Below are 26,819 nucleotides of genomic sequence, written 5' to 3'. Positions count from 1 at the left end.
CAGTGAAAACAGCAATAAAATTCAATTTAACAGGCACAGTAAGGCAGACAATTGCAGTACAACAGTGCAGATTAGTACACAGTATATAGAGTATTAAAGTAGTCAGCAGACAATAAAAAGTGCAGTAAATAAGCAAAAAAAACAGGCAACCTATGTTTTCGGAAGCTCAGAAGCCTCTAGTCATCTAGTATCTTATCTCAGGGTTGTGGCTGGTAGCCCACCTCAGTTCAGCTCATTACAAAAAAAAGCAGAAACCTCCTCAGATACAGGGCTTAAATACTAGAAACTAACATTTGAAAAAAAAATAACTTTAGAAAGATTCAAAAAGACCAGTGAGGATGCTTATTCCAAGCTCTAGACCAACCACCCTTCACCACAGAGGTTCCAATCAGCACAGTCCTCTCACTAGAATAGAGAAAGGCCTCTTCCCAAACAATCCAAGATGGCCTGGAAAACATGCTCAGAACAAACAGCCACTACAAACAGAACCAGATGCAGCAAACCTGTATCTGGACTATGCCACATCTACTAACTACACTGGTTTCAATGGGAAGCTCTAGAGAATATCATTCCCTGTAATCTGTGTGTTACATAACAAAGCAGTGTCCTTGTTACTATGTATTCTCTTTACTTTACAGACATTAATCAGTTTCTTTTTCTTCCTTGTTATTCTTTGTTAACTTCGTCTTTTCTTTATTTTTTTGTATTCTTCTAAACAATCTGGATCTTCAGATTCCTGAATACTTGGATCCAGAATTCCAGAGTTGTCAGGGGCATCATCTTGTTTCATAGGGGTTGAATGATCTTTACAGACAATGGATGCATCATTTCCTAAATATGTTCTATTTGTTGTTTGCCTAACATTATTTATGTCACCAGTCCAGTCATTAATATATGAAACAACAGTTCTCCAAGCTGTGCCAGTTGCACAAGTGCAATCAATATCATTAAGTCTTTCAGGATTGAATTATTATTGTTTTTTGAAAAGTGTGCTGGAACTTTGAAAATTACAACCTTGCATCTCTCATTAACTGGGCTCACACAATGTTATGGTTTATATAGGACATTTCAAACACAGTATGGGGCAATTTAATAAAGCCTACATGGACTTATTTTCCATGTAGGCATAGTGGCACAGTGCTTACAAGAAAGTAAGCAGATGTGCAATCCAGTAAAGGGAGCTGAGGAGGGTGCACGAGTGTGCGAACACAGAAGTGTGTGTGGCATGCAAATCACTGAATAAGCAGGTGAAATGCATGTGAATGAGGCAGATAGGGTGATCCAGCAAGCAGACAGGTAGTTGTGCAGACCCCATGTTGTTGTCCATAATGTACACAGAAAAAATCCATGTACAGAAAGTAAAAATGACATCAAGAGTGGTAAAAGTGGAGTTACAGTGGCAGAAATAGTATAGGGGACACAGATATGTGCAAAAGTTACCACTGTGTGTCCAAAACCATATGTAAAATAATGCAAAATAATTTTTTTAATACCCTGGGTATGTTTGTGTGGCATGCCGTAGTGAGCAAACTTGCTGTTATGGAAAAAAAGATAAAAAAATTGTAAAAACAGAATTTGTGAGTATGTAACAGTAATGCATTAGAGGGCCCTGTGTGTAGTATGTACAATGTAGGCCTGCTATGGTTGCTAACAAAGCAGGGCCGGAATCCATGTGGTTACCAGGTACTGTGCAGGCATCTGTATGCAAATGAGCTGGCATTACTGAATAGCACAACTAGGTATCTGTGTCCGCAGATCCCATCCGTGTAGGCACAGAACCATGTTGGTGTCCACAGAAGAGGTAGCTGACATTAAAAGGGGGTGCATCCACAAACATTTAAGCTTGTTGGAGCTCAGCGGTGCCTGTTTGCATGGCGCACAGCTCTGCTCAGTGGGGGGGGGGGTCTGGTGACTGCTAAGCTTTGTTTACTTTAGCAGCACATGTTTCAGTGGGTTTGAGCACATTTGAGCATGTTTGTGCGGTGCTCAGCTGTGCTGAGCATCACCTGCCATGGGGGTGTGTGTTTACTAACTGCTGAGCTTTGTTTATCTCTGTGGTGCAGGTTTGCCTGGTGCACCACAGTGCTCAGCAAGGAAGGTTGTCAAAAAAAAAAAAACAAAGTTGCTGAGAAAGTCAATGAGATATTAATAACTGGTGAGCCCTGTTTCACTAAAACTATGGCCATTAAACCCCTTAATGATGCACTTGGCAGGTGGAATGAATTATAGCTAGCCAATCACACAGAGTACACCTATAGCAGAGCACTATAAAGTATGCATACACGCTACAATCTGATTTTCCCTTATACTCTGCACCATTGCAGTACAGACTTGGGAACTTTAACCTAGAGAATGCTAGGGGGTGCTGCAGGTCTGCTGTATATGTATGTGCAAGATGCTGGGGTCAATGCAGCTGCTACTGATGCTGACCATAGGCTTACACTAAAAAGGAAAAGAGTGTTCAGGCCCAGGATAACCTACCAGGAACTACATGAGCTGGAGAATGCAGAGCACTACAGGATGAACAGGGACATACTACAACACCTCAGTAGGCTCTGCCACCCTCAACACAGACCCAGAGCCAACAGAGGGGAGCCCATTCCCAGTGGAAACAAAGGTATGTGTAGCCCTTAGGGTACTAGCTATGGGTGCTTTCCAAAGATGTGCTGGGGACATGATGGGAATCTCACAGGCATCTACTTCCAAGGTATTCCACCAGTTCCTGGATGCCATGCTACCACATGCCAGTGAGCACATTTATCTTCCGCACACCCCTGAGGAGAGGGCCAGCAGTATGAGACTCTTCTACTGTATACCACACTACACTGCAGTAATGAGTGCCATAGACTGCACTCACGTACACATCAAGGCATCACCTGGTGAAGAGGGTAGAATGTACATCAACTGCAAGGGGTAGCAGTTCGTCAACTGCCAGGTCATGTGCAATGCCCAGAGCATTATCATGAATGTGTGTGCTGGCAGCCCTGGTAGTTATCACGACTCCCATATCTGGCATGCATCACAGCTGTACCAGATGTTTGCTGGGGGGGCATTTCACACGGCCATTTACTTGTGGATGCTGGCTATGTACTGGAACTGTGGATGATGACACCCATCATAAATGCACACACACCCACTGAAGACTGCAATAATGAGGCACACCCACAAACCAGGAACATCATAGAGCATGTGTTTGAGATGTTGAAATCATGGTCCCAGTGCCTTGATATCTGGTGGAACCTTGCAGTACTCTCCAGCCATATGTGCACAGATTTCATAGTATGTGCCATGCTACACAATATGATCCTGCAGAAACAGCTGCAGTAGGATCAGCAAAGGGAAGGGATACACAACCTCCCACCAGTGCCTAGGTCACCACAACCATACCCACAGAGGGACTTGGAGGAGGAACCCCCTGAGGCTATCCCTGCAGTCAGATGTAGGCATGCCCAATATGCCCTGGCCTTGGCCAAGAGGCAATGCATAGCACAGACGCTGACAACCTAGGGTCCTAGGACTGACACCTTACTCTGACTCACATACACAGTAAAAAAGGAGGATGCCAGCCACAGCACACAATCTGTACCTTACCATATATATTAGCTGTGGAATGCCTGCATCAATGTCAGCCTCGAACTAAAGGTCTGTCAACTACTGCATTTGCAAGGTAAGTCACTCTCCTGTACACCACTTGTAAGGGGTACTATAATATGGTAGCATAAGTATAGACCTGCCCCATGTATGCAAGGGAATGTAGTGGGCTATATATAGTGTGCTACTAGGCTACTTGCACAGATTTATAGTGGGATACTGGGCTACTTGTACAGATCTAACAGACACTTGGGACAAACGGTACTGTATTCACTAGTACGTGCCCCAGAATAGATAGCAGAGTAGACCATATGGCTGGAAACTCCACAGTAGTCCAAGGCGATGCTAAACAGTGGTGTCACAGGACAGTTGCATGACTGTCTATGCCAGTAGAGCATAGGCTGGTCGTCTCCCACCCCAAACACATCAGTATTGCCATACAACTGCTGTAACAGTAAGTCTGCAATGATATACCAGCAGACCAGAAAATTCTCCTATCTTTTTGACAGTGTGAGGAAGGAATCATCTCTGCTTTGCAGCCGGTGTGGCCGAGTGGGTCAGGGACAATAGCATGTGTGATGGTGGTGATAGTTTGAATCTGGCAGCATCCAACATCTTTTGCATGTGAGGTACACATATGGTGGTAGTCCTACAGACAGTCAGAACCCCTCAATCTGTTACTTCAAGAAAGGTGGACAAAGCCAGACTGAATGGAGGCACAAAAGACCATACCTACAGATAGACGTTATACACTCCCTAAGTAACCTAGCAGGTGGCTAGTTTAAAAGCAGGCTGCAGTGGGTCAGATTAGCTGCAGGATGTAAAGGCCAGCATGTAAATGTGTGAGTAGGTACAACAAGTCAGAGATGGATGTACAGTATACCACCGGGAAACCACAAATGTATGAGGAACACAGCAGAGATATGGGGCAAAATGCTGGACATTCTGCAAAAACATGTACAGGGAGAAGTATGCAGGCTGTCACCCTGTGTGTGGTGTTTCACCATGTACCCCAGTCACATCTTACCTCTTAACCTCTGACAGCAGTAAATCTGTTGAAATAAAGTGAATAAAAGTCAGACCAAGGCCTACAACTTGGGACAGGTTTTAAATAATTGCTGCTATAAGCATACAATGTGGATAGAATATCAGGACTTGCACATGTTTGACTCTCCTGCTGTTCATGGAGTCTGAAACTCAACTGTCTGTCAGTATTAATTTACTTCAATTTTGACTGATTTGTTACTAGCAACAATGTTATGTGAAATGGGCCAAAAATATGCGGCAAGAGTCTGGACAGTCCGTGAAGCTCTCTACAGTTCTGAAGTTTGAGTCAAAAATTAAGGTCAACAAACATTCGGGGGAATGCTTTGGACAATATCAGGAACTGCAGTACTGTGGTAACAGATGCAGCAGCCAATGGTCTGCAGCACACAATAATCCTGGACTGGTGTACAGGTAGCTCTGGCCTGGAGTCACATTGTAAATACTATGACTAATACACCTGATGATGCCTGTTTGATGAAAGCGCTTGTGTTTGTTGTACTGCAGTAAAAGTTTTCTGAACTGGATATATCAGCTGTCTCTGTGTCTTCCTATATGTTTGTTGCTGGAACCTTGTAAATACTGACAACCACACTGGGCATGCCCCTACACTTAGCTAACTTGAGCCCAAGTCTGTTGCCTCTACCGCCCAAAGACCTGATATGTGGAAATATGTCTGCACAGACATACAGCTACATATACATATCTGTCTCTCCCTATCCACCTCATGCTTGATTAGTGTCTCTATCAGTATGCCACACACACATACACACACACACACATATATATATATATATATATATATATATATATATATATATATATATATATAAAATAACAATATGTATATATAGCTATATAAAGTACAATGGTACATAGACACCCCACATACTTCTACAGAACACACTTACATTACTGACACACACAACTACATTTAAAGAGACAACTCTGTTATGCACCATTGATATAGATATGGGCAGGGATGTATGAATGTTCCCACTTACCTCTGAATGCCAGGGTTATCTGCACATACACATCACAACAGCTGTCCGATGGCACCTGACCAAGGCCACAACAGTACATAATCCACTCACCCACAGACCCCGAGCTTATGGGCTATCACCCTGTCAAGAGAAATATGTACGCAGGTGGCGCAATGCACAATGGGTGCAACACAGTCCTTGGACAGGCCATATTATCCCTGGCCACATGTCTGCCTATAAAACTGCAAACAGCCACATATGGCCAGCTTGGTAAGTGTACATACATAGCAGGGATATTACCGGGTATCCCACCCCTAGGACACTCGATACAATAACAGTACCAAGCAGTATCACTCTGCAACCACACATGCTGTCTAACACAAGGCCACTTTGCATCCTCCACAAGTACTGTGCCTGCATCTACATATACAAGTTACATAACCCATGGCATATGTGATAGGTACTGTGAGCTCTAGTGTGTAATACTAAATATGTAGGAGTTTTAATTTCACATTCTCCGACTCTGTGTGAGTGTGTGCGTGTGTGTGCACATGTGTGTGTGTGTGTGTGTGTGTGTGTGTGTGTGTGTGTGTGTGTGTGTGTGTGTGTGTGAATATATCCCCTCATATCACAATGGACATGCCTATATGGCCTGTCTCCATGTAATGGTATGCATTTTATGGCCCTGTGACTGGCTGCTGATCTCTAAATTCCCTCTTCTACAAGGCCTTCTGATGTCATCCACCTTAACAGCACTGGCTGACTATCTAACAGCAGATAAACTTTGTGGTGCATGTGATAAATACTGAGAGCTACAGTGTGTAATACTAGATAGGTAGGGGTTCTAATCTCACAGCATCCAACGTGTGTGTGTGTGTGTGTGTGTGTGTGTGTGTGTGTGTGTGTGTGTGTGTCTGTGTAAATATGTCCCATGACAGCACTAGAGACATGGCCATGTGGCCCACCCCTGTGTATTGGCTATGCATTTTATGGCCCTGTGACTAGACTCTGGCCTTAAATTGCCATCCTCTACATAAGTATAGTTGATGTCCACCACCATCTACAGTTGTATGTGCAGACTACCTAGGTGATATGTATCAAGGGTAGTCGAGTGTGTCACAGGGTATAAACGCATGATGACACTGACTGTCCCCATTGTCCCTTCACAGGCTATGAAAGCATGATGACACTGACTGTCTCCATTGTCCCTGACACAATGTTTTACACATATGCACCTAGGGAGCCATACACATATACTAGCATACCTTATCAACGTCATATCTCTGCTATGCTGCCTTGCCATCCTGTGTATTTCCACCATGTGTCCACAGTTGCACCACTCAGACACCTGGGACATAACATATACAAATCCGTGACACACCTGTCATTCTGTAACACTACTGCCAGTGTACCATCAGGCAACAAAGATATGTGTAGTCCTGACACATGCCTGCATACAGTACCTGTCTTGACCCACAACAATTGTCATGGCATAACACTACTGCACTACGCAAACACATGTAAAGTTATATAGTCACCCTGTGCATCAGACACATATATGCACGTCTCTGCATCAATGGCATGGATGGCACAGATGTGGCACAAGTATCATCACAGTCACAGGGTGCAGTGTGGGGCTGCCAGAGGCATAGGATGTGCCACACTATTGACAGCATGTATGTGAGTCAGGAAGGGGTGCTGGTGACATAGGCCATGGATAGATGCTGTGTGTGTCTGTAAGTGACCTGCATGTGACAGTGATGTTGGAGTGTGTGTATGTATGCAGTCAAGCTCAGTGCTAGCTCTATACATGTGTATGGTGAATAGCTGTGGACCGTACATGGTAGAGTGGACAGTTCACTGTCTCTGGTCACAAACATGGGAATTGGCTTCTCCATGAGTAGTATAGGCAGCACCATGCCCAGGGTCAGATGGGGTGCTAGTACCTGAGGGTGACTGCTGTCTGCTGGGCTTGTATCTCCCATGGGATCATGCAGGACCATGTGCCCATGGCCTGCCACATTGTGGAGTGGACAGCACACCTCCCTCTGTAGTGCTGAAGGTACTACCACTATGGGAATGGGAGTGTGCACAGCCACATGGAAACCCAGCTGATGGTGTTGCTGGCCTACATCCACATGTCTGATGCTCAACCCCAACCACATGTTCCAGCACAGACAACATGGGTTCAAAGACAGACATAGTTTGAGTCCACTGTCTGTCCACTACATCAGTGAAACATTTCATGCTGTCACTAATGCGGTGGAGGCATTCACAGATGTCAGTCTGTGCTGCATCCATAACCCTAAGGACCCATCTGGTGTTGTGCTCAGCTCATGTCTGTGCCTCCAGGACAGCCTGAAACATAAAGTGAGTGACTTATGATGTCACAAGTCAATCTGCCTGTATGGGACTTCACCAGCTCTCTGGCTATGGCCAGTGTCTACACTCACTGATGCCATAGTTCTCACACTGTCCTGTAGTATGTTGCCACCCTCTGACTGTCCAATATCTGTGACCTCTGGTGACTGGGTATGAGTGGGCATACTGACTTTGTATGGGGACAGTGGAGGCAGAAGAGGGATGTCAACCTCTGGTACAGATTCAGCCACCAACAACCCCATCTGGCCATCATCATCATCAGAGTCCTATGAGACACTGACATTAGGTTGTAAGGGGGACAGACTCCAAACCCCCTGTTCACCTGTGAGAAGCAAGACAAAAGCAGTACATTACCACCTGCACTATTATGTATGGCATTCCATGCAGACTCATATGGGTGTAGAGCCACAACTGCATTACATGTCCTATATCTTCTCATCCCTGATCGCATGCACAACACACACACTCACAACAACATATGCAGACAACCCAGGGCCTGTGTAGCATGCATGTCACCTACATCTGGGTAATGTTGCCATCTGTGAGGTATGCATTATGACAGTGTATGTGACAGAACTACACATAAAACCCAGTACACCTATCTTGAGAATGATGTGCCAGTTGTAGTAGCACTGTCTCAGGTATGTACCTTCTCCCTTTTGTGTTTGAATGGGCATCTTGGAATAATTGCCTCATGTATAGCAGGCTGCTTAGTTGCTCATAACTATGCAAACATGTTAATGTTTGTACAAATACACACCTGTCATTCCCTAGGCTATACACTGTAGTTAATTGCTCCAAAATCGAACATATAGCTATTCTACTCTAGCTAAGCACAACAGTTGTGCAAAAGGCAAAATGGCAGCCCTTAACATTCATAGGGTATATCTGATCTGGCAAAACAACAGTATCACAGTTACCAGGTACAGGACCATGAACTCTGGCCACACCTGACATACCTGATGAAAGGTGGGGGTGAGGTATTGTCAGCAACACTAAATGTAAATGTTGCAGTGTTACAAGGTAATATGGGCTTATATCCACATGTACAGTAGCTAATGTAATACTGGCTATATTGCTGACATTCTGATTATGTGTGCACAACTGTGGTGCAGATAGACCTGACACCATGTACTTTTCTGTAGAGCTTGCCACAATGACTGCTAATGTATTATTCTGGTGAACACTGTCAGCTTACCTGGACACTCCTCTGATGTGGATGCTGTGTCACCCACTTCCATGATGTATGGCGTGATAGTTGGCTGCGAGCTGTGGGTTGATCCTTGGTTCACCAGAAATACTTCTGTGGCTGAGGGTGGTTGCTCTGTTGCAGACCCTCTGCTGGTGGCAGCATTATCCCTGGCAACAGCAGCTGCCCTTTGATGTGTGTCATTGATGATGTATGTGGCCCGGTGTCAAACCTGCTCATAGGTCCTCCTGTCCTGTTGGCCAATATCATTAACAGCCCTCACAAGGTTGAGCCACAATGCTGCACACTGTTCATGACTATGGTGACCCCTTGACAGCAAGATGCGATGGTTGAGTCTGAGGGCATCTAGTATAGAGTCATTTTTTACAGATGAAAATGGAGGATGTCTCCATTAGTACATCGTTCCTGGAAGACAACAAAAGGGGAACACATTACAGGATCAGATACATGTATGTCCAGTATGTACACACCCTACACACCCATAATGGCCTGCACTATCCACTGCTCCTTCACATGTCATACCCACACTTTGGAGACACACTACATGTGTGGCTATCACCAAGATAGTAGCAATACTGGGTAATGTCCTTGTGTGCTGTGACAGATTCTGCTGTATGTCTCTACAGCCATCACTCCAGTGTACTGTGGTGTGTCCTCTATGGGCAGATCCCCACTAATATGTGACACGGCCATTGTCAGACAAATAGTAGTGTGCTATTCCAACAACTATATGTGGACAGTCCAGTCACATCCGTGTGCTACAAAGACAGACAGCAATGCAAACCTGCTGTTGTATATGCTCCCTGTCGGCATACTATGCAGATGTTTGGAGTATGTCACCATGTTGGCCTCATAGCTGTGGTCCTTCTTGTACAAACGTGTGCATGTCTGACAAATCGTTGTCCACTGATTGATGGTTGCTGTTAGAAAACTGACACAGAATCTAAATGTCACCCATTAGACCCCTCAGACAACACTTATGCTACAGTAATATCTGTTATTCTAATCACATTCTTTCTTTGTATGAACAATGTGTGTATACTCTGTCACTGAGTTTGGGCCTTTGTCTCCCCAGTAAATATGGCTTTGTCCTGATTTCTTACTATAGGAGGTTGATAGGCATGTTAGGCATAGCTCTCAACCAGACATGGATGGATGTCCATGAAACAGGGACTTAGCCAGAGTACATCTGGGACATTCAAAGACACTTTTGCAATGTTAGTACTATTTGTGTTGTGATATCAACAGACTGAGAAGAGGTGAGTTACAGTCCATAAGGTGATTTTACAGGAGTGTACACTCTTACTTAGTGTCACTATGTCTTAGGTGTAATCCACTATCTTTACTATAACATCCAACCATTGTAGGAGGGATGGACAGGGACAGAGCAGAGATTTGATTCAAAGTAGGGACAATTGAGAGGCATGCTTGTAGGTGTTGGACAGCAGAGTATCACCGACATGTCATTATCATACACCTAATACAAACCAACTGTTTTAATCACTATTCCCCATACCTTCATCCTCCCATCTGCATCTCTTTTTATGGGGAAATGTAGTACATACCCGGTAGAGTGCTGTATTCTTTTTATTGAAGGGTTCCTCTGCAAATGCTTTGCACATACATTGCCTGTGTGAGTAAAGCCACATACAGACCTGTTCCCCATAAGCAGTTGCTTGCCTTTTGTAGATAATGTTCATTAACAGGTAATTGCCTGTTCACCTATCTGTGGCTCAGACTTGCTAACTGCATCAAAAACAGCTGAGTTGCACTATCATTAGTCAATGACATGGCACCACAGTGCAACACATAAGGCCTTCATGTAGGCCTTGACCCCTTTCTTAGTTTTTGAGATGGACATTACAGAGGTGTGAAGATTACAGCATTACAAAAGGTAAGTACAAATATTGTCCACTGTGGAGATGTATGGAATATGTCCACAGTTTTGCCTCATATGTTTGGTTAGTGTCCCATGATAGTTTGGTCATCTGACAGGTCACTGGCAAACATTGTGGGTTGAGGTGAGCAGGGGTAGAGAGACATGTGAGTGTCACACATCATAACTGTCAGAATATGCATGGTAATGTAATAGCTGCTATTCTATCAATTTACTACTATCTTTGTAGGAGACACAGGTTCATAGGTGTGTACTAGGCTAATGGCCCTGGAGCCTTTACAAGCCTAGCCCATAGAAATGCCCTGGCATGGTGCTGCCTGATGTTAGTTCCCAGTGCCGCTATCAAGTAGACCCACTGGAGTGATCCCCGGGGTAAACTTTCTATTTCCCATTCACTCATCAACATTTCTCTTGAAGAGCCTAGTGAGGTGCTCTGCTTGACATGTATGGGAAGTCTATTCCAGAGCATAGGCAGTCTCTGGGTTTTGAACCTGTCCCTCCAGCATGTTCCATTGATTGTTGTAATGAGGTTGAGGTCTCTGGAGTGTGTAGTACAGAGGGACTGGAATTTCTTTAGATGTAGCATTTCTAACAGAGATGGGTCAGACATGGCTTTGTAAGTCAAGCAGAGATTGCCTCTTAGTAGACAATATTAGACAGAGAATAGCTGGAGTTTTTTTGAGTCTGTCCATGTAGGACATGTTTAAGGCCTAAGATCTTCTTTGTGAGGTACTTTTTTGGCCTTTCTGCCTTTTGCATGTGTCTAGTGGGGTACATGCCATATGGGGCATTATACACAATGATTGGCCTAATGCTAATGATGGAAGAGTAGAGAGAGAGATGATGACTTCTTTCTTCCTCGAGGCAAAACCCTTGTTAATGAGATGTGCCACATAGAAGGACTTTCTGACCACAGTGGCAATGTGGTGGTCAAAGGAGAGGTTGCTGTCAACCTGTGTCCCCAGATCTTTTATAATGCCTTCAGTGTTCAGTGGGCTCCCATTGATGTGGTAATTAGTGGGAACTGAATTTTTCCCAAAGGGGATTACAACGCATGTTTTGGCATTAAGCTTAAGGCCATGGTTTCAACACCAGTCATTGGTCTCAGTGAGGCCTTTCTGTAGGATGTCTATATCACTTGGGGATGTAATAATGGCTCCCAGCTTGCAGTTGTTTGCAAACTTGGTCAGCCAGAGTCCCTCCATGTTGGCCTGGACTTCTGAGAAGTAGATGCCAAACAGGAGAGGACCCAAGACTGATCCTTGTGGGACTACTCGTGACTGGTTACCAGTCTGACTTGGAGTCCCCTACTTTCACACTGTGGGTTCTATCTGTGAGCCAATTTGCAACCCACCTAGTGATATAGGGGTTGATGCCTAGTTTGGGGAATGGTAGGCTGTATGAACTCCCTTGCCCTCATCCACAGCTCTAGAGATTGACTCAAAGAAGTCAACCGAGTTGAGTAGGCATGATCTACCTTTCACAAAACCAAATTGCATTGTGTGTGTGCCTATCTCTGGGCTTTTGCCCCCCCCCTCCCCTTTATGCATGGTTGTGTCCAGATCCCTTGTTATAGGGGGTTGGGAGGTATGGTCAGTCTGTTGCACCTACCTTAACATGCAGTCATGTATGTTCCAGGCTGCAGCTGCTGAATACTTTGCAGGCCTGCAAGCTGTGCATGTAACTGTGGCAGCTGTGGCAGCCCAGTCATTACAGCAGGCCCAGGGTAAGGGTACCCATTACAGTCCAACTGAGACATGTGTTTATGGTACATCTGTTATCAAAAGTGCCAACAGCAGAGTAGTAGGCGAGATACAGTTAGGCTATCCAAATATGTGCAGTTTGTCCCTACCTGCAGGCCTGTGATCTGCAAAACTGGGTAGCTGATAATTCAGTAGCAGTAACCTATAGGGATTAAAAATGCATGAGTCAGTCATTACTTGCTGTCTTCACAACAATGTAATTAAAGTGCAACACACCGGATTTAAACCCAGGACTGTGTGTGGCAAAGTGCTCTGTATGTAAGGCATTTAACAGACTGAGCTACTAAGTCAGTGCTGGAACATGTGTATTTGCCAGATATATGTGCTGACATACAGGCTGTGACATACATTGTCTGCATTAATCAGTATGTGCATGGCTTTCAAAGGCAGTTGTTCTGCAGCAGGGTCCCATATGAACATATGTACTGTGCCACTGACACCCTAGCAAGTGTGTTTGAAGATGTTGTAGGTAACATTTACCTGGTATCCCAGGCCTCATGGACTGCCGTTATTATTTATTTGACTGTGTATTTGTTTATTTCTGCATCAGGGTCTAAGCTACACTCCCATTTGTCACATTATATTTGATTTCAGTCTGCCAGTGGCAATCATTATGTATTGCTGGAAACACCTGCTTTAAATAAGAACCATGTGACCGAGTGGGTTAGTGCAGTAAGCTCTAGTTTTCAAGGCCTGGGTTCAAAACATGGCAGGGGGATTATTTTATAGTTGTGTCTGACACTTTCAGAAACACATAGGATCATTAATCACTTTAAAGCTCATTTAAGCGGATTTGCTCGGTGCTGTGTGATGTGCCACATTGTGGCACTCTGCTTAGCTCTGTGCAAATCTGCACTAAAAATTTAAAAAGAAAAGAAAAGGGGGGTCATAGGACAGTGGTGAAATGGGGGCAAGCAGAGGGAAAAACACAGTGAAAGGCGGCTAGGTATGTGCAGTTTGGGTGTAGGGAAGGACCATAGATTTCCATTTTTTGTACAGCAACAGCTGTGCAGTTTGACAGATTTTATGTATGAATTTGGACTCTCAAACTCCAGAGAGAGGGGTGAGGACAACAAAAATGTATTGTCAAGCCAATTAGACCAAATAAGTTTTGTCCAGTAGACATGTGTGTGAAATGCAGAGCTATGTATGGGGTGATATTTTTTTTTTGTGGGACAGGTGCTCATTTTTTTTTTATAAGGAGAGAGAGCGTAGAATGTTGGGGAAGGGATATAGGTATGTGTGGGGAGGTAAGCTTGGTCGGTGAGAATGCAATTGCAGACAGACAAGACATATAAGACATCAGACAGGGGTGGTGTGTGACACATGAGGGGATAAACACCTTGGATGGAAGGGTGTTGTGGAATCTGAGAAGCATGTGCCTCCAGATGGCAGCAGCATGACTGATATCACCACCAATGGGCAGCCAACACTGCTCCTTCACTGCCCCAAAGGTGGCTCTGCTGGAGGTTGGGCACCAGGGCCAGCAGCCCACCAAGTTGTCGAGTCTGCCCTCAATCCGGCGCAGGCATTGTTCATAGCTCCTATGAACTATCCTGTGTACCATGGCCGGTAGTTGATCTTGGGTGACTGCCAGACCTCTGCCACTGCTCCTGGGAGGGGACTGGCTCTGTCCTCTGAGGCGGTTCCACCTGATGGTGGTGCAGGTCCACCAGATGAGGCACCACTGGTCTGGGTCCCAGATGTGCTGGTACCCGGTACCACAGCCAGCTGAAGTAATGTAGGCAGATCAGCAAGAACTGGCCTACCCTGTTTTGCTGTGGTGATAGAGGTATAGCAATGTGTATAGGTTAGTTATGAACAAAACAATTTTTTAGTAATAACAGCATGCCAGAACATTGGAAATAACATTTCAATGCATATTATATGGAACACAATAATAAATAACATACCAATCAGTATATTAACAGCATGCCAGTAACAGTTACTGCATAAGGCCAACAACATAGATAATTCAACGAGATATGTTAATATGAGACCGTTATAATATTTATTTATTTATTTATTTATTTATTTTACATTTTTTTACCGGGATAGTCTGACTGGATACATGTCCATTTTTAGCGGAGGCCTGGGAGAAAAACTCCAAATAGACAAACTTACATAGAGTACACAAGAAGTTAGATAACATTAGAAAATATACAACAAAGTGATTATGTACAATGGCTTAGTAGTGTTCCCTAGTAGGGACTCACAATCATGGACAGAAACAATTAAAAGCAAGATGTTAGATTGGATATAGAGCTTGGTGACGTAGTTGCATGTTATGATATTTACAGATTATACTTTCAGTTTATAACTTAATCAGGCTAACAATAATAAAACACATGCTCCATAATAAAGTTTAATGTAACAACAGATGGATAACAATAATAAATAAATGAAGATAAGTTGTAGGGAGAGACATAAACAGTTCATTAATACCATCATAGTTTATTTTGTGGAGAACAGTACTGCTATCTACTCTACAGGTATGTCCTTTCTTTATGTTCACAAGTAGACTAAAGCTGCTGTACATACCTCTCAAGCTATCTGCATGGGGCTGTATGAGCCAAGCCGTAAAAACTGCAGGTAGTAAACTACACAGAAAACTTGCTCATCAGGTGGACCTATATAATTACCAAGGTATACTGTGTGCTGACATAGTGATACATTCCTGGTTAGATACTCATGTTGATGGTAAATGTATGATAGAGGGATTGCAGACTACTAATGACATTCCATAACAGAGTGACACTTGAGCGATATGTATGCATACAGTACAAAAACTATACTACTATCATGCCTTGCTTTACAGGCATGGGAATAGAACCCAATAGCAGTGACTGCAGATGACACTGACATTGAATGCATTACTTGACTGCAGCAACCTTTAACAGACACTCCAGGCATACAGCCATATCAATGATTACACATTTTATTTATTTTATTTTATTTTATTAGTATTATATTTTTTTCCTTTACATTATGCTGTATAGTCACATAGCTGGTATGATTTTAAAAGTCTGTGACATCTAAGCACACAATTACTTACCCAGACTATGGGCTAACTCACCCTTTTTACTGTAGTTCCTGTGGACAAAACCTGTAATCATTTTGTGACTGATACTATAATATATAGTGCTACAGAGCACTGGATTCGATCCCTGGTCTGTGTGTGGCAAAATGTACTTCAGACAGAGCATTTAACAAACTGAGCTAGTGAGTCACTGCTCTTTACTTATTGACTGTCATTTGCCCAAGCTCAGCTGGATCCAATATATGATCTGGTAATAGTAGTGCAGTTTTATAGTAGACTGCAGTGACAGTTGAACACACAGGCATGAAAGTCAAGCATGACAATGATACTAGGTAACCTATACATTATGACATAGAATGCAGGTGTACATACTTTATTGTTAGTGGATTGAAATATCTGTGAAGTCTGCAAACCATATCAGATTATTGGGTTGGCTACCTTACCTATATGCATTTGCAGACAGACAGTGTATTTTCACTCTTCAGCTATTACACTGTTATACTTGCCTGCAACACCGTACCTTAGAGCCGGAATGCATATAGCTGAAATACAATGGTTAAAACAAGACAATCCTGATATGCACAATATACCTTGGATGTTATTGCTATTGCTTCATGTGTTATTGCAGAACAGTATTCATAAGTCATTTCTTGTAAACAGTTCTGAATCTACCCTTATTGCACAACACACTTTATTAGATATACCTTGAGGCAGAAACTGGTATTTCTTGTGTTTTTATTGCAGAACAGTTGTCATAATTGATTTCATGCAAAAACAGCCCTAATTCCACTCATATTGCATAACACAGCTTTATTTCAAGTACCTTCCTGCAGTTACTGATATAGTTTCATGGTTTTATTGTATACCAGTTGTTGTAATGCAGGTGTTGCAATACAGCTATATCTCCACAGTTATCACAGTAGAAATTTATTTCATTTACTTTATCAAGGTTAATGCTTTACTCTTCCCTGCTTATTGTTCTATGGTTGGCAGTAGTCACTTATTGCAGTACAGGTCAACATCCACATTCATAGCAATACAATCTTTACTGTATATACCTAATGACAGTTAATGCTTTGCTCTTTCTGGCTTACATGACTATAGATTGCAAAATCTATCTGTACTCACCACACTCATGGCACAACCTGGTCAAGCACCCTGCATGCTCCTCAACATTGCGAGCTGTCTCCTCTGCAGCTCTAGGGAAAGAAGCAGACCATTATGCATACCTGTCTATCAGACATTCAAATTAGGTATTGGTGATACAATGGTAACAGTACTTACAAACTTGTGGGACATCCCTTGCCTGAGCATCTTGGTGTCAGGTGGCCAAGATATCCCCTTCCGACGCTTCAGGTCATCATAGTGCTGATTGACCTGCTCACATGTGAGGGGGATACCTGCCTCACTGGTGAGCTGACATGCCAGCTGGTCCCAGGCCTCTGCCTTGCACTCTGAGCCCTGGAACTCACCCTGCAGCAGCCGGTCATCATGGTCTTTCAGAAGTGCCCACCCTCTCCAACTCCAGCCATAGTTACTGCACGGTTCAAACTCCAACAGAATATGCTGTGTTTCCACCTAGTGAGCTTAATATAGCCTGTTTTCCCACCCTTACATGTCATTGGGCAATATTTAAAAATGTGGTCCGTTGCTTAGCACCACGCAAATCAGTGCAGCTCAACTGAGCAGTCCTTAAACTGGCAATGCTTAGCGGTGCTTAGCAGTGTGCAAACCAGCTAAGTACAACTGAGCGGTGCCAAGCACTACCAGGCAGTGCTAAAATGTATCATATTTAAGCAGTGCTTAGCAAGGCTTAGCACGTCTTAGCAGAGTTTAGTTGAGCGCAGAAGATCAGGATTTAAAAATAATTAGTAGTAATGGAAAATAAATGCTTACTATCCCTTCCAAGTATTCAAACCCTGCACCTACTGCAGATAAGGCCATAGCTCTACCCATTTGGCTATATGGATATATGGAATGCTGCTATACATTTACATATACCTCTGAGCTACGTTTAAGCACTGCTGAGCACCATGCTGTGATGTGGAAACATGCTCAGCTATGCTTAAACTTGACTTTTAAATAACTAATCAAATACATCCGGTTTGTAGTTTTAGTTGTCTGGTGTCTCAGCACATCTTAGCACTTCTGCACTCTGCACCATGCCACACAGTCCTGCTTTAAAAAAAAAAAAAAATTAAATTACATTGCCATACTCCATTTGGACAGTGCAGGAAGCATGTTACTCATCTGCAGACACAGTTAGCACCACACTCCCTAGACTGATTCAAATACCGTGTCTCACGGTTCTACCTTGGCAACTTGCCATGAATAATATGCATTGATACTGCTGAGGAGGAACCATGTACATGGACATGGTAACAGTCCATGTAGGCTCTACACTATGCCTACACAGATTTTATTAAATCTAGGAGAAAGCTTACACATTGCTTATTGTATTTATTTTTTGTTTATTTTATTATATTTTATACATTTATTATTTTTATATTTTGTATTATTTTTTTTTTTTATTTTTTGATCCAGATTTCATTTGTCATTCTCACTCTAGAATTTTAAAAGTATTCACTTACATTAGGAATATTTAGATTTATTTCTAATTTATTTGTGAATCTAACATTGACAACACTGAGTGAGACTAATAACATATATATTCCTTAGTTACTGTTACTACTTAGTTATGGATTTCTGACTATAGTGAGATTTTTCTATATTATGTTTTATTTATGTATATATATATATATATATATATATATATATATATATATATATATATATATATATATATATATATATTTACTTGAGTCTGTCTTGATGATGCCTTACAGTTACTCACACATATACATGTAGAATACCTTTACCATTTTTTATTTCTTGGGGTAGAATGGACATATAGATGGATTTTCCATTGGCTCTGCTTTGTAAAAGTAGGTAAAATGTATACAGGAATTATTTGATATTTTTTTGTTATATTTTCAGACAGTATAAAATATAGCCCCTTTGCACATGCACAAAGGTCCTATATCATCAAACATATAGTGAATTTAAAACTTTTGCTGCACATACAATATACACTTTTATATATTGATACAAACAGGAAACTACACCTCTATACCCTTAGTTTGAGCACATCATGTGTTTTTATATTATAAACTCATAGGTTTTAAATTGGTACATATGTTACATATTTTTTCTGTTTCCCCTCCACATAATGGAAATTGCACTTGATGCAAAGAGCTGCATTTGGAAATACTGTGTTTGTACCTATTATCTTCCCAGTGAATGCCCCCACTGGTGCCAGTGGTGAGAATCGAGGCTCCTTGATTAATGATAAGTAATCAGAAATATACACCTGATCTGGAACCTATGTGTCTGATGGACAGAGGCAATTGCTAAATCACCCCTTATATAAATCAAATTTGTGGGTCACATTTGGGATGTATGGCTAGGTTAACAAGGGCCCTAGTGACTGTTAGTCTAGTATGGACCTATGAACCTAGGAACTTTACTCCCCTCTCACCACCAGCTGCATGCCCAGGAAATAGTGTATAACATAACCCCTTCAAATATCAGTAGGGAGTAGGTCTTAGATACAATTTCTAAGGCCAAGAGTACAGTTTTTGATGGGAGATGATAATATCGCATAATGCCTCATAAATAGTCTGAAATATGACCTATCAGGGCCACTGGAGTCATGATTCAACCATAGCCTTCATACAGGCTTTGTGCCACACAAATGAAGGACTGTAACTGTCATCCCTCTGCACAAAAGCTGACCATTAACAGATCTGGGAATTACATACCTAGTAATCTGACTAGTCTCATATGTAAAGCCATGGGAAGAATTATCATGGACAGGGGATGTGTCAGTGGTACAACAGGTATCACACCCACCTTTGATGTAGAAGGCTTTGGGTTCTATTCCTACACCAGGTAAATAGATTAATGATACTGCAGTGCAGTATATGGGGGTGTTGTACTCAAGTTTGCCTTCCTTTGGGGGAAGCATTAAACTGTAGCCACTTGAGTCACTTTTTTACTACAGCCTCAAAACAGGCTACATACCACATGAATGGAGGACTGCAACAGTTATTCATTTTCACAAGGGTAGACTATCACCTGACTTCAGAAACTACAGACCATTAGTTTGACTAGTCTAATATGCAAATCCATGGAATGAATTATAAAAATGATCAACAAAGACATAGGAAACCTTTAGATTTGGACCCAACCCAGTATGACTTTGTCAAGGGAAGGTCATATCTAGTAAACCTGGTGGACTTCTTTGAGAAGGCCACCAAGGAAATGGATGAGAGGGAACAGTGCATACTGCCTAGCTGGACTTGGCTAAGGTATTCAATACAATACCACTCTCAGGTATAGTTGATAGACACACTGGACTGGACATAAACCCCTACATAACTCACTGGATTATCAGTTGGCTCACAGACAGGACCCAGGAAGTCAGGACTAATGAGACCACCTCCACTAAGAGACCAGTCACCAGTGGGGTACCTCAGAGCTCTGTGCTTGGGCCACTCATATTTAACATCAATGTCTCAGAGGTAAAGGCTAATATCAAGGGCCTTTGGCTGACCAAGTTTGCAGATGATGCAAATTGGCAGCTCTCATAGATTTTCCCATGTGAATAAATATCTCACAAGAGGGTCTAATGCAGACAAATGACTGGTGTCAAAGTCACAGACTAAAACCCATAGCCATGGAATGCTTTATAGTACCTTTTGAGAAAATGGCCACCCAGGCTAATTACTCCGTTGATAAGATGCACCTAAGAGTTGACCAAGTAGTCAGGGATCTGGGAACATATGTAGATAATAATATGGCCTTTGATCAACACATAGTAAAGGTTGTAAGAAAATCATTCTGTGTTGCCCAACTTCTAAGTAAGAGCATAGTATTCAGGTTCAAGGAAGCCATAGTGCCATGTTATTGGACCTTATCAGACCATCATTAAGTATAATGCCCCCTTCAGCATGTACCTGAAAAGACATATGCAACACTTGCAATTTCCACAGAGGTTTCTACCTATGAAAATCCAGGATATAAACATATTGACCTATACAAATCACCTTAAAGTCCTCTCTATACTTGGTCTCCTACAGGTTACTGATAAGAGATCTATATCTGGCATACAAAGCATTCTTGGATCCAGCTCTGCTGGATCTTTTGCGCATCTGGAAAAAAAAAAGCATCACAACTGCTAAACCCAAGGATTAAAATTTTGCTTGTGACATGAATAGGACATGTTGGCAAGGCAAATATGTGAAGGCATTTAATACAATGCTACACTTGGGCATTGTAAACAACTAACAGAATTAGGCATAACCTCCCTTATAACTTGTTGGATAGGCAGCTGGCTCACAGGATTGGGGAGACCACCTGCACATAAAGGACAAACGGCATTCACCAAAAACACACATTCCCAGTTGAACAACATGACTAAAAATCAGAACTAGAATCTGTTGAGGTAAGTTTGCAAAATTATAGCTGGGAACAGCTGGAGACATCTGCAAATCAGCAGAATCACACTTGGAAATAGTGGAAGAGTATCTGCTAATGTCTAAGAATGGCTAAGACTAACTCCTTGACAGCAGTACAGAGGCACAAATGGAACTGGTGGAGGAATGTTTGCAACAAAGACTGGCTAGAAGGACACTGATGGAAAACAATTCACAGGAATAAACTAAAGAAATTAAAATGTAATACGCTGAGCTAAGGAAGACCAACAGTGACCAAAATGGGTAGAACAAAACTGCTGAACAACACTATCAACAATTACAGGGGCAGAAGAAAGAACAAAGAGTGTTCCTTAGTATAGGTAATTGCATAGGATAGCAATGTTAAGGATGAAAAAAGTTACTTGGCCAGCCTAATGCAATGTCAGTAAGTGAACAAAACAGTAGACTTTCTTGTGTTTTATTTATTTTTATTTTGCATTTGTTGACCGGGCTAGTCTGGCTGGATACATGTCCATTTTCAGTAGAGGCCCGGGGAGAAAAGCCCACTCTCAAAATGTAAAAGACAGCTAGAATAAGTCAGTTTCCTATATAGTGTAGATGTAAAACCCTGGAGAGTGTTGTCTTTAGTGATGGAAATGTCCAAAAAATGGTAACATCATGATCCATCTCCATAGTAAAATGGAGATTTGAGGTACTTGAGTTAAGGAACTGAAAAAAGTTATCCAACTGTTCTTTACAACCTTCCAAAACATTATGTCATCTAGGTATCATATGTAAAATTTACAGAATCTAAACAGTTCAGAGGGAAAATTTGTGGTCAATTTCCATTGAGTCAGAACTATATTTGCGAAAATGGGGGCACAAGTGGCCCCTATAGCAACCCCTGTTTTTTGCCTAAACAGTTGGTTGTCAAAAATAATGTAATCATTATCCAGGGTTCAGTCCTGGGTCCTCTTCTGTTTGGTATCTACTTCTCTGAAGTACAGGCTAACACAGAAGGTCTTTGGCTAACAAAGTCTGCAGATGACTGCAAACTAGGAGCCATAACTGAAACTCCTAATGATGTAGACATACTATAAAAGGGCCTCACTGAGACAGATGCCTGGTGTCAATGCCAAAAAGTGTATTGTCATCTCCTTTGGTAAAAACTGTGTATCCATGAACTACCACATAAGTGGTAGTCTACTTAACGCTGAAAGTGTGATAAGAGACCTTGGGACACAGGTGGATATTAATCTCTCCTGTGATAATCACATCACCACAGTGGTCAGGAAATCCTTCTACGTGGCTCACCTCATCACAAAAGGTTTCTCATCCAGAAAAAAAGAGGTCATTGTTCCCCTCTACTCATCACTCATTAGACTCATTATAGAGAACAATGACCCTTTTGGTATGTACCTCACAAGACATCTACAACAACTGGAAAGGCCACAGAAATACCTCACAAAGAGGATTACTGGCCTCAAACAGATGCAGTACACAGACCGTCTCAAAAACTCCAGCTTTACCATTGCATATTGCCTGCTCAGAGGTGATCTCTGTTTAGCATACAAAGCTATGTCAAACCCAGAGCTGTTGGACTTGCTCGACTTAAAGAAATCACAATCCCTGTGAGCTACACGCTCTAGAGACCTAAACCTTGTCACCACAATAAACAGAACATGCTGGAGGGATAGATTCCTGTCCCAGAGACTTCCCATACTCTGGAACAGACTACCTATCTATGTCAAACAGAGCTCCTCATTAGCACTCTTCAAGAAAAATCTTGATGATTGGATGGGAAATAGGAAATTCACCCCAGGGATCACTTCTGTGGCTCTGCTCGACAGGGGCACAGGAAAATAATTTTCTTTGGTGATGAAAGACAGGGTACCCTTTTGGCTAGGCTTATATAGGCCCTATGGCTAATAGCCTAGTATCTACCTATGAACCTATATTAACTCCATAAGTGTCCTGAACATCAAAATTCTGAAATGTCTTAAGTTGTCTGACTACATAGAAAGTCATAGAACATCTCTATTCCATAATCATGTCGTATCACATTAAACAAGTCTTTGACATCAATGGTGGCTAAAATCAGGTTATCACAATAAAGTTCCTTCCTAATTTTCCATAAACAATCCCAAGAATCCTTAATAAGGTGTTGAAATTTTTGGAGAAATGAAAATCCACAAATTTAGCCATGGTCAGGATCTTGGATCCCTTATCATCCACACTGGGTCTGAGAGGATTGTTACTAATACTCTTGTGGATCTTAGGTATACCAAAGATAGCTGGTATCTGTGGATTTGTCTGCAAAAGATAACGTAACGCACTACTGTAATCTGATAATTGAGTAGCAAGTCGTTCAATGCAATATCAATATGCCTATAAGCTATATTAAGCTCATTAATGGAGATTTCCTCATAGCCTTCACTATACAAGAATACCAACATCTTATCCACATACAGCTGTTGATCCATAACAACAGGTCCACCCCCTTATCTGGTTTCAAAACCCTAATGGCCTTGTTGATAGTGATACTGTTCAATAGAGTGGATTCACTCTCAGTCAAGTTGGAAACAATGTCAATTTTTTAGCCAACTGTTCTCTAATATCATTCATACACATAATTTCAAAAATGTGAAGAACCGGGTGTGGGGGGGGGTGAACATACTGTTTTTTTTACATCCAATTATAGGTTTACTCTGCTTCTCTCCTTTAAATAATAAACAAAAATTAAGCTTTCTAATATACAGCCTGAGATCTAGTAGCACCTTCTCAATATTGGCTTTATGTGTTGGTACAAAGTTGAGCCCTTTTTGATATAAATTGGCCCATTCAGTAGTGACAGTGTGCCCACTCAAGTTGTAAATTTTAAAATCAGAATGTTAATTGTAAACAATATGACAAGATTCAGCATAATTATTAATAACATTCACAGCAGTATTGTAAGTCAATGCCACCTAGTTCCTCTCCCCTCCCCCTTCCTGACCCCCCCCCCCAAAATACAGTCCCTTGATTGGGAAAGTTCCCATATGTCCCCTGGTTTGACTTGTTCCCTCCTCAAACATTCCCTTAAATAATTGTTTTCTACTTGCAATTTGCGTAGTTTTAGGACTTCTGCCTCAAGGGATTTAAGCTGTTGATCCAGGGTGCCATGAAAGACCCGGTTATTTGTTTGTGTGAATTGGAATTCCTACTCATTGTTTATTCAATCCACGATACAAAAACTCTGTTGCAATTCCACCGGATTGGTAGAATTCATGTAATTCCCCCACCCACCAGGACTCCTACGTGCTGGTGAGCTTGTTTCAGCCTGATTCAAGTTCATGGGACTCCTCTGTCCCGGAGTAATGGTAGAAAATTGAGTGCCATGCATAGAATGTATAACCTCATTTGTGTTAGCTCTAAACATTGTAGGGGCTGGGTGTAGCCTCCTTCCAAACCCAAGAGTTTATCTCATTTGCATCTGCATACCTCTAAGCACAAGAAATCTTTGCAAACCTAAAGTAATGGTGGGACAGAGGCCAAAAATAGTGACAAATTTTAAATATCGCTCTTATCAACTTAAACAAGTCGTTAAAATACCATGACTTGTCTTAGCATGCATTGTCTGAGGGATATGAAGTCTGAAACACAAATGTATGTCATTATTTAGTGACTTCGATCCTCAGTGATTTGCCAGAAAACCAAAGATTTTATGAGGAGCAGACCAAAAATAAAAGACAAAAATATGGACATTCTATGAAAATCTGGACAGTTCATAAGTATGTGCATCTGTGAAAAAAATAATTGCAATCATAGCCAAATATTGTTCAAACTCAACTGAAATCTAGGCAGTGACTCAAGAGTGGATATGCCTAATTAGATCAGCACACTATCATTTGAATAAATATGGGCCCAATAATAAAACTAAGCTAAGAGTTTACACAGAAAATGCAAAAAGGAGAATGAGATGATAGATCTAAGAGCACATGACCAGCTGAACTAAACATCTAGAGTTGTGTTGTTCTCACTTATAAAACAAAAAGAGAACCAGTTTAGCAACTCAGATTGTAACATCTGAATAAAACACTGATCTTGAAAGAGTTAATAAGCAAGCGCTGAATGCTTTGGCAAGACTAAAAGGAATGCCAGAAGTGATTCAGTCTGATAAACCTGTCAGAAAGTGTGATGAAGTAAAACAAAATTTTCCATGTTTCAAAGGTTATTTAAACTGGAGGGGTGTGTGTGGTGCGTGTGTGTCTGTGTGCATGTGTGTGATTTTGTGTGTGCATGTGTGTGTGTGTGTGTAAGCACGCATGACCACACTCTTTTAAACTGCTGATAAGCAACACTAGAAATGGACATATTAACAGTGCTTTTGCTGTGTGTAAAGCACTTTGCATGAAGCATTAAAATAAATGACATTACCTTTTGGAACCAGTTGCTTGGTTACAGTTTTACACCTGTGTCCAGATTCCTGATGTGAGTTAATACTTTCCGTCTTAGCTCTTACTTCAGATACAATTCCACCGTTGTCAGCACTATTCTCAGAAAGAGGTTTTGTTCTAGCACTGGATAATGAATTTTTGCCTCCATATTGAGATAAGACTTTCTTTGCTCTCTTGTCTGCTTGGCACCATTGTTTGCTTTCCATTTTCGTTTATTTTCATTTAACGCTAAATGGTTAAGCTTTTAAGAAATAAAAATCAGATTGAGTAACTGTGGCTACTAATTTATGTCAAGTACGGTATGTGCCATTTTATCATTTGATCTGTTTTTGTATTGTGCTTTCCTGTTAACAAGGTGTGGTTAGCAACAGTGAAAGACTATCAGGTGTAAGTTAGCCTTCCTGATGTTGGATTGTGTTTGTAAGCTGGCAATAAAAGAGCTTGAGGCAACAATACATTATTCATGATGCATACAATAGGTCTACATACAGTGCAGTGCAGCATTCAGGCATTCCAAAAAGCAGAAAAATCTTTATACCTGAAAACATAATGAAGGACTTTGTGACAGATTAGTGAGGAAACTATCCATTAACAAATTCAGATGTGAATGAAAGTGACTAAAGCCATATATAATGACTTCCTCCATTACAAACACTTTTATTTCATTCTGGTCTAGATTCACAGAAGCTAGTTCATTCTGTTTTATTTATGTGAAACTGTGAGCTGAATGCAAGTATTGTGATCATATAATATGATGGCAAATGGCATAAGAACATACTTCATCTCAACTGTCCACATTTTTTGTCTCATATTTTCGGTTTGTTCCTGTTAATATTTCTGATTTACTGACAAGTCATTGAGGACTTGAAGTTACTAAATGACATATATTTGAGTTTCAGATTTCATTTCCATCAGAAAATGCATACAGTAAACTCTCAGTTAACCCACAACTTAAGCAGCCGACACTCTCAAGCAACCGGCAAAAAAGAAATACAG

General features: G+C 41.6%; 1 protein-coding gene across 2 annotated transcripts in view; it reads right to left on the bottom strand.

Annotated features, from left to right (window-relative positions):
- The window catches only part of FAM221B (family with sequence similarity 221 member B), a 417,801-nt gene extending 391,638 nt beyond the window's left edge, over positions 1–26,163 (bottom strand). For both annotated transcript variants that reach the window (XM_044079050.1, XM_044079057.1), the window contains exon 1: positions 25,804–26,163. In XM_044079050.1, the coding sequence (XP_043934985.1) occupies positions 25,804–26,029 (226 nt within the window). In that variant the 5' untranslated portion in view covers positions 26,030–26,163. The remainder of the gene's footprint in view (positions 1–25,803) is intronic.
- Between the last annotated feature and the right edge of the window lie 656 nt (positions 26,164–26,819).

This window comes from Protopterus annectens, chromosome 1.part1, assembly GCF_019279795.1.
Source record: "Protopterus annectens isolate FY-2018-M chromosome 1.part1, PAN1.0, whole genome shotgun sequence".
Classification (NCBI taxonomy): Eukaryota; Metazoa; Chordata; order Ceratodontiformes; family Protopteridae; genus Protopterus; species Protopterus annectens.
This window is presented reverse-complemented; position numbering and strand designations above follow the sequence as displayed.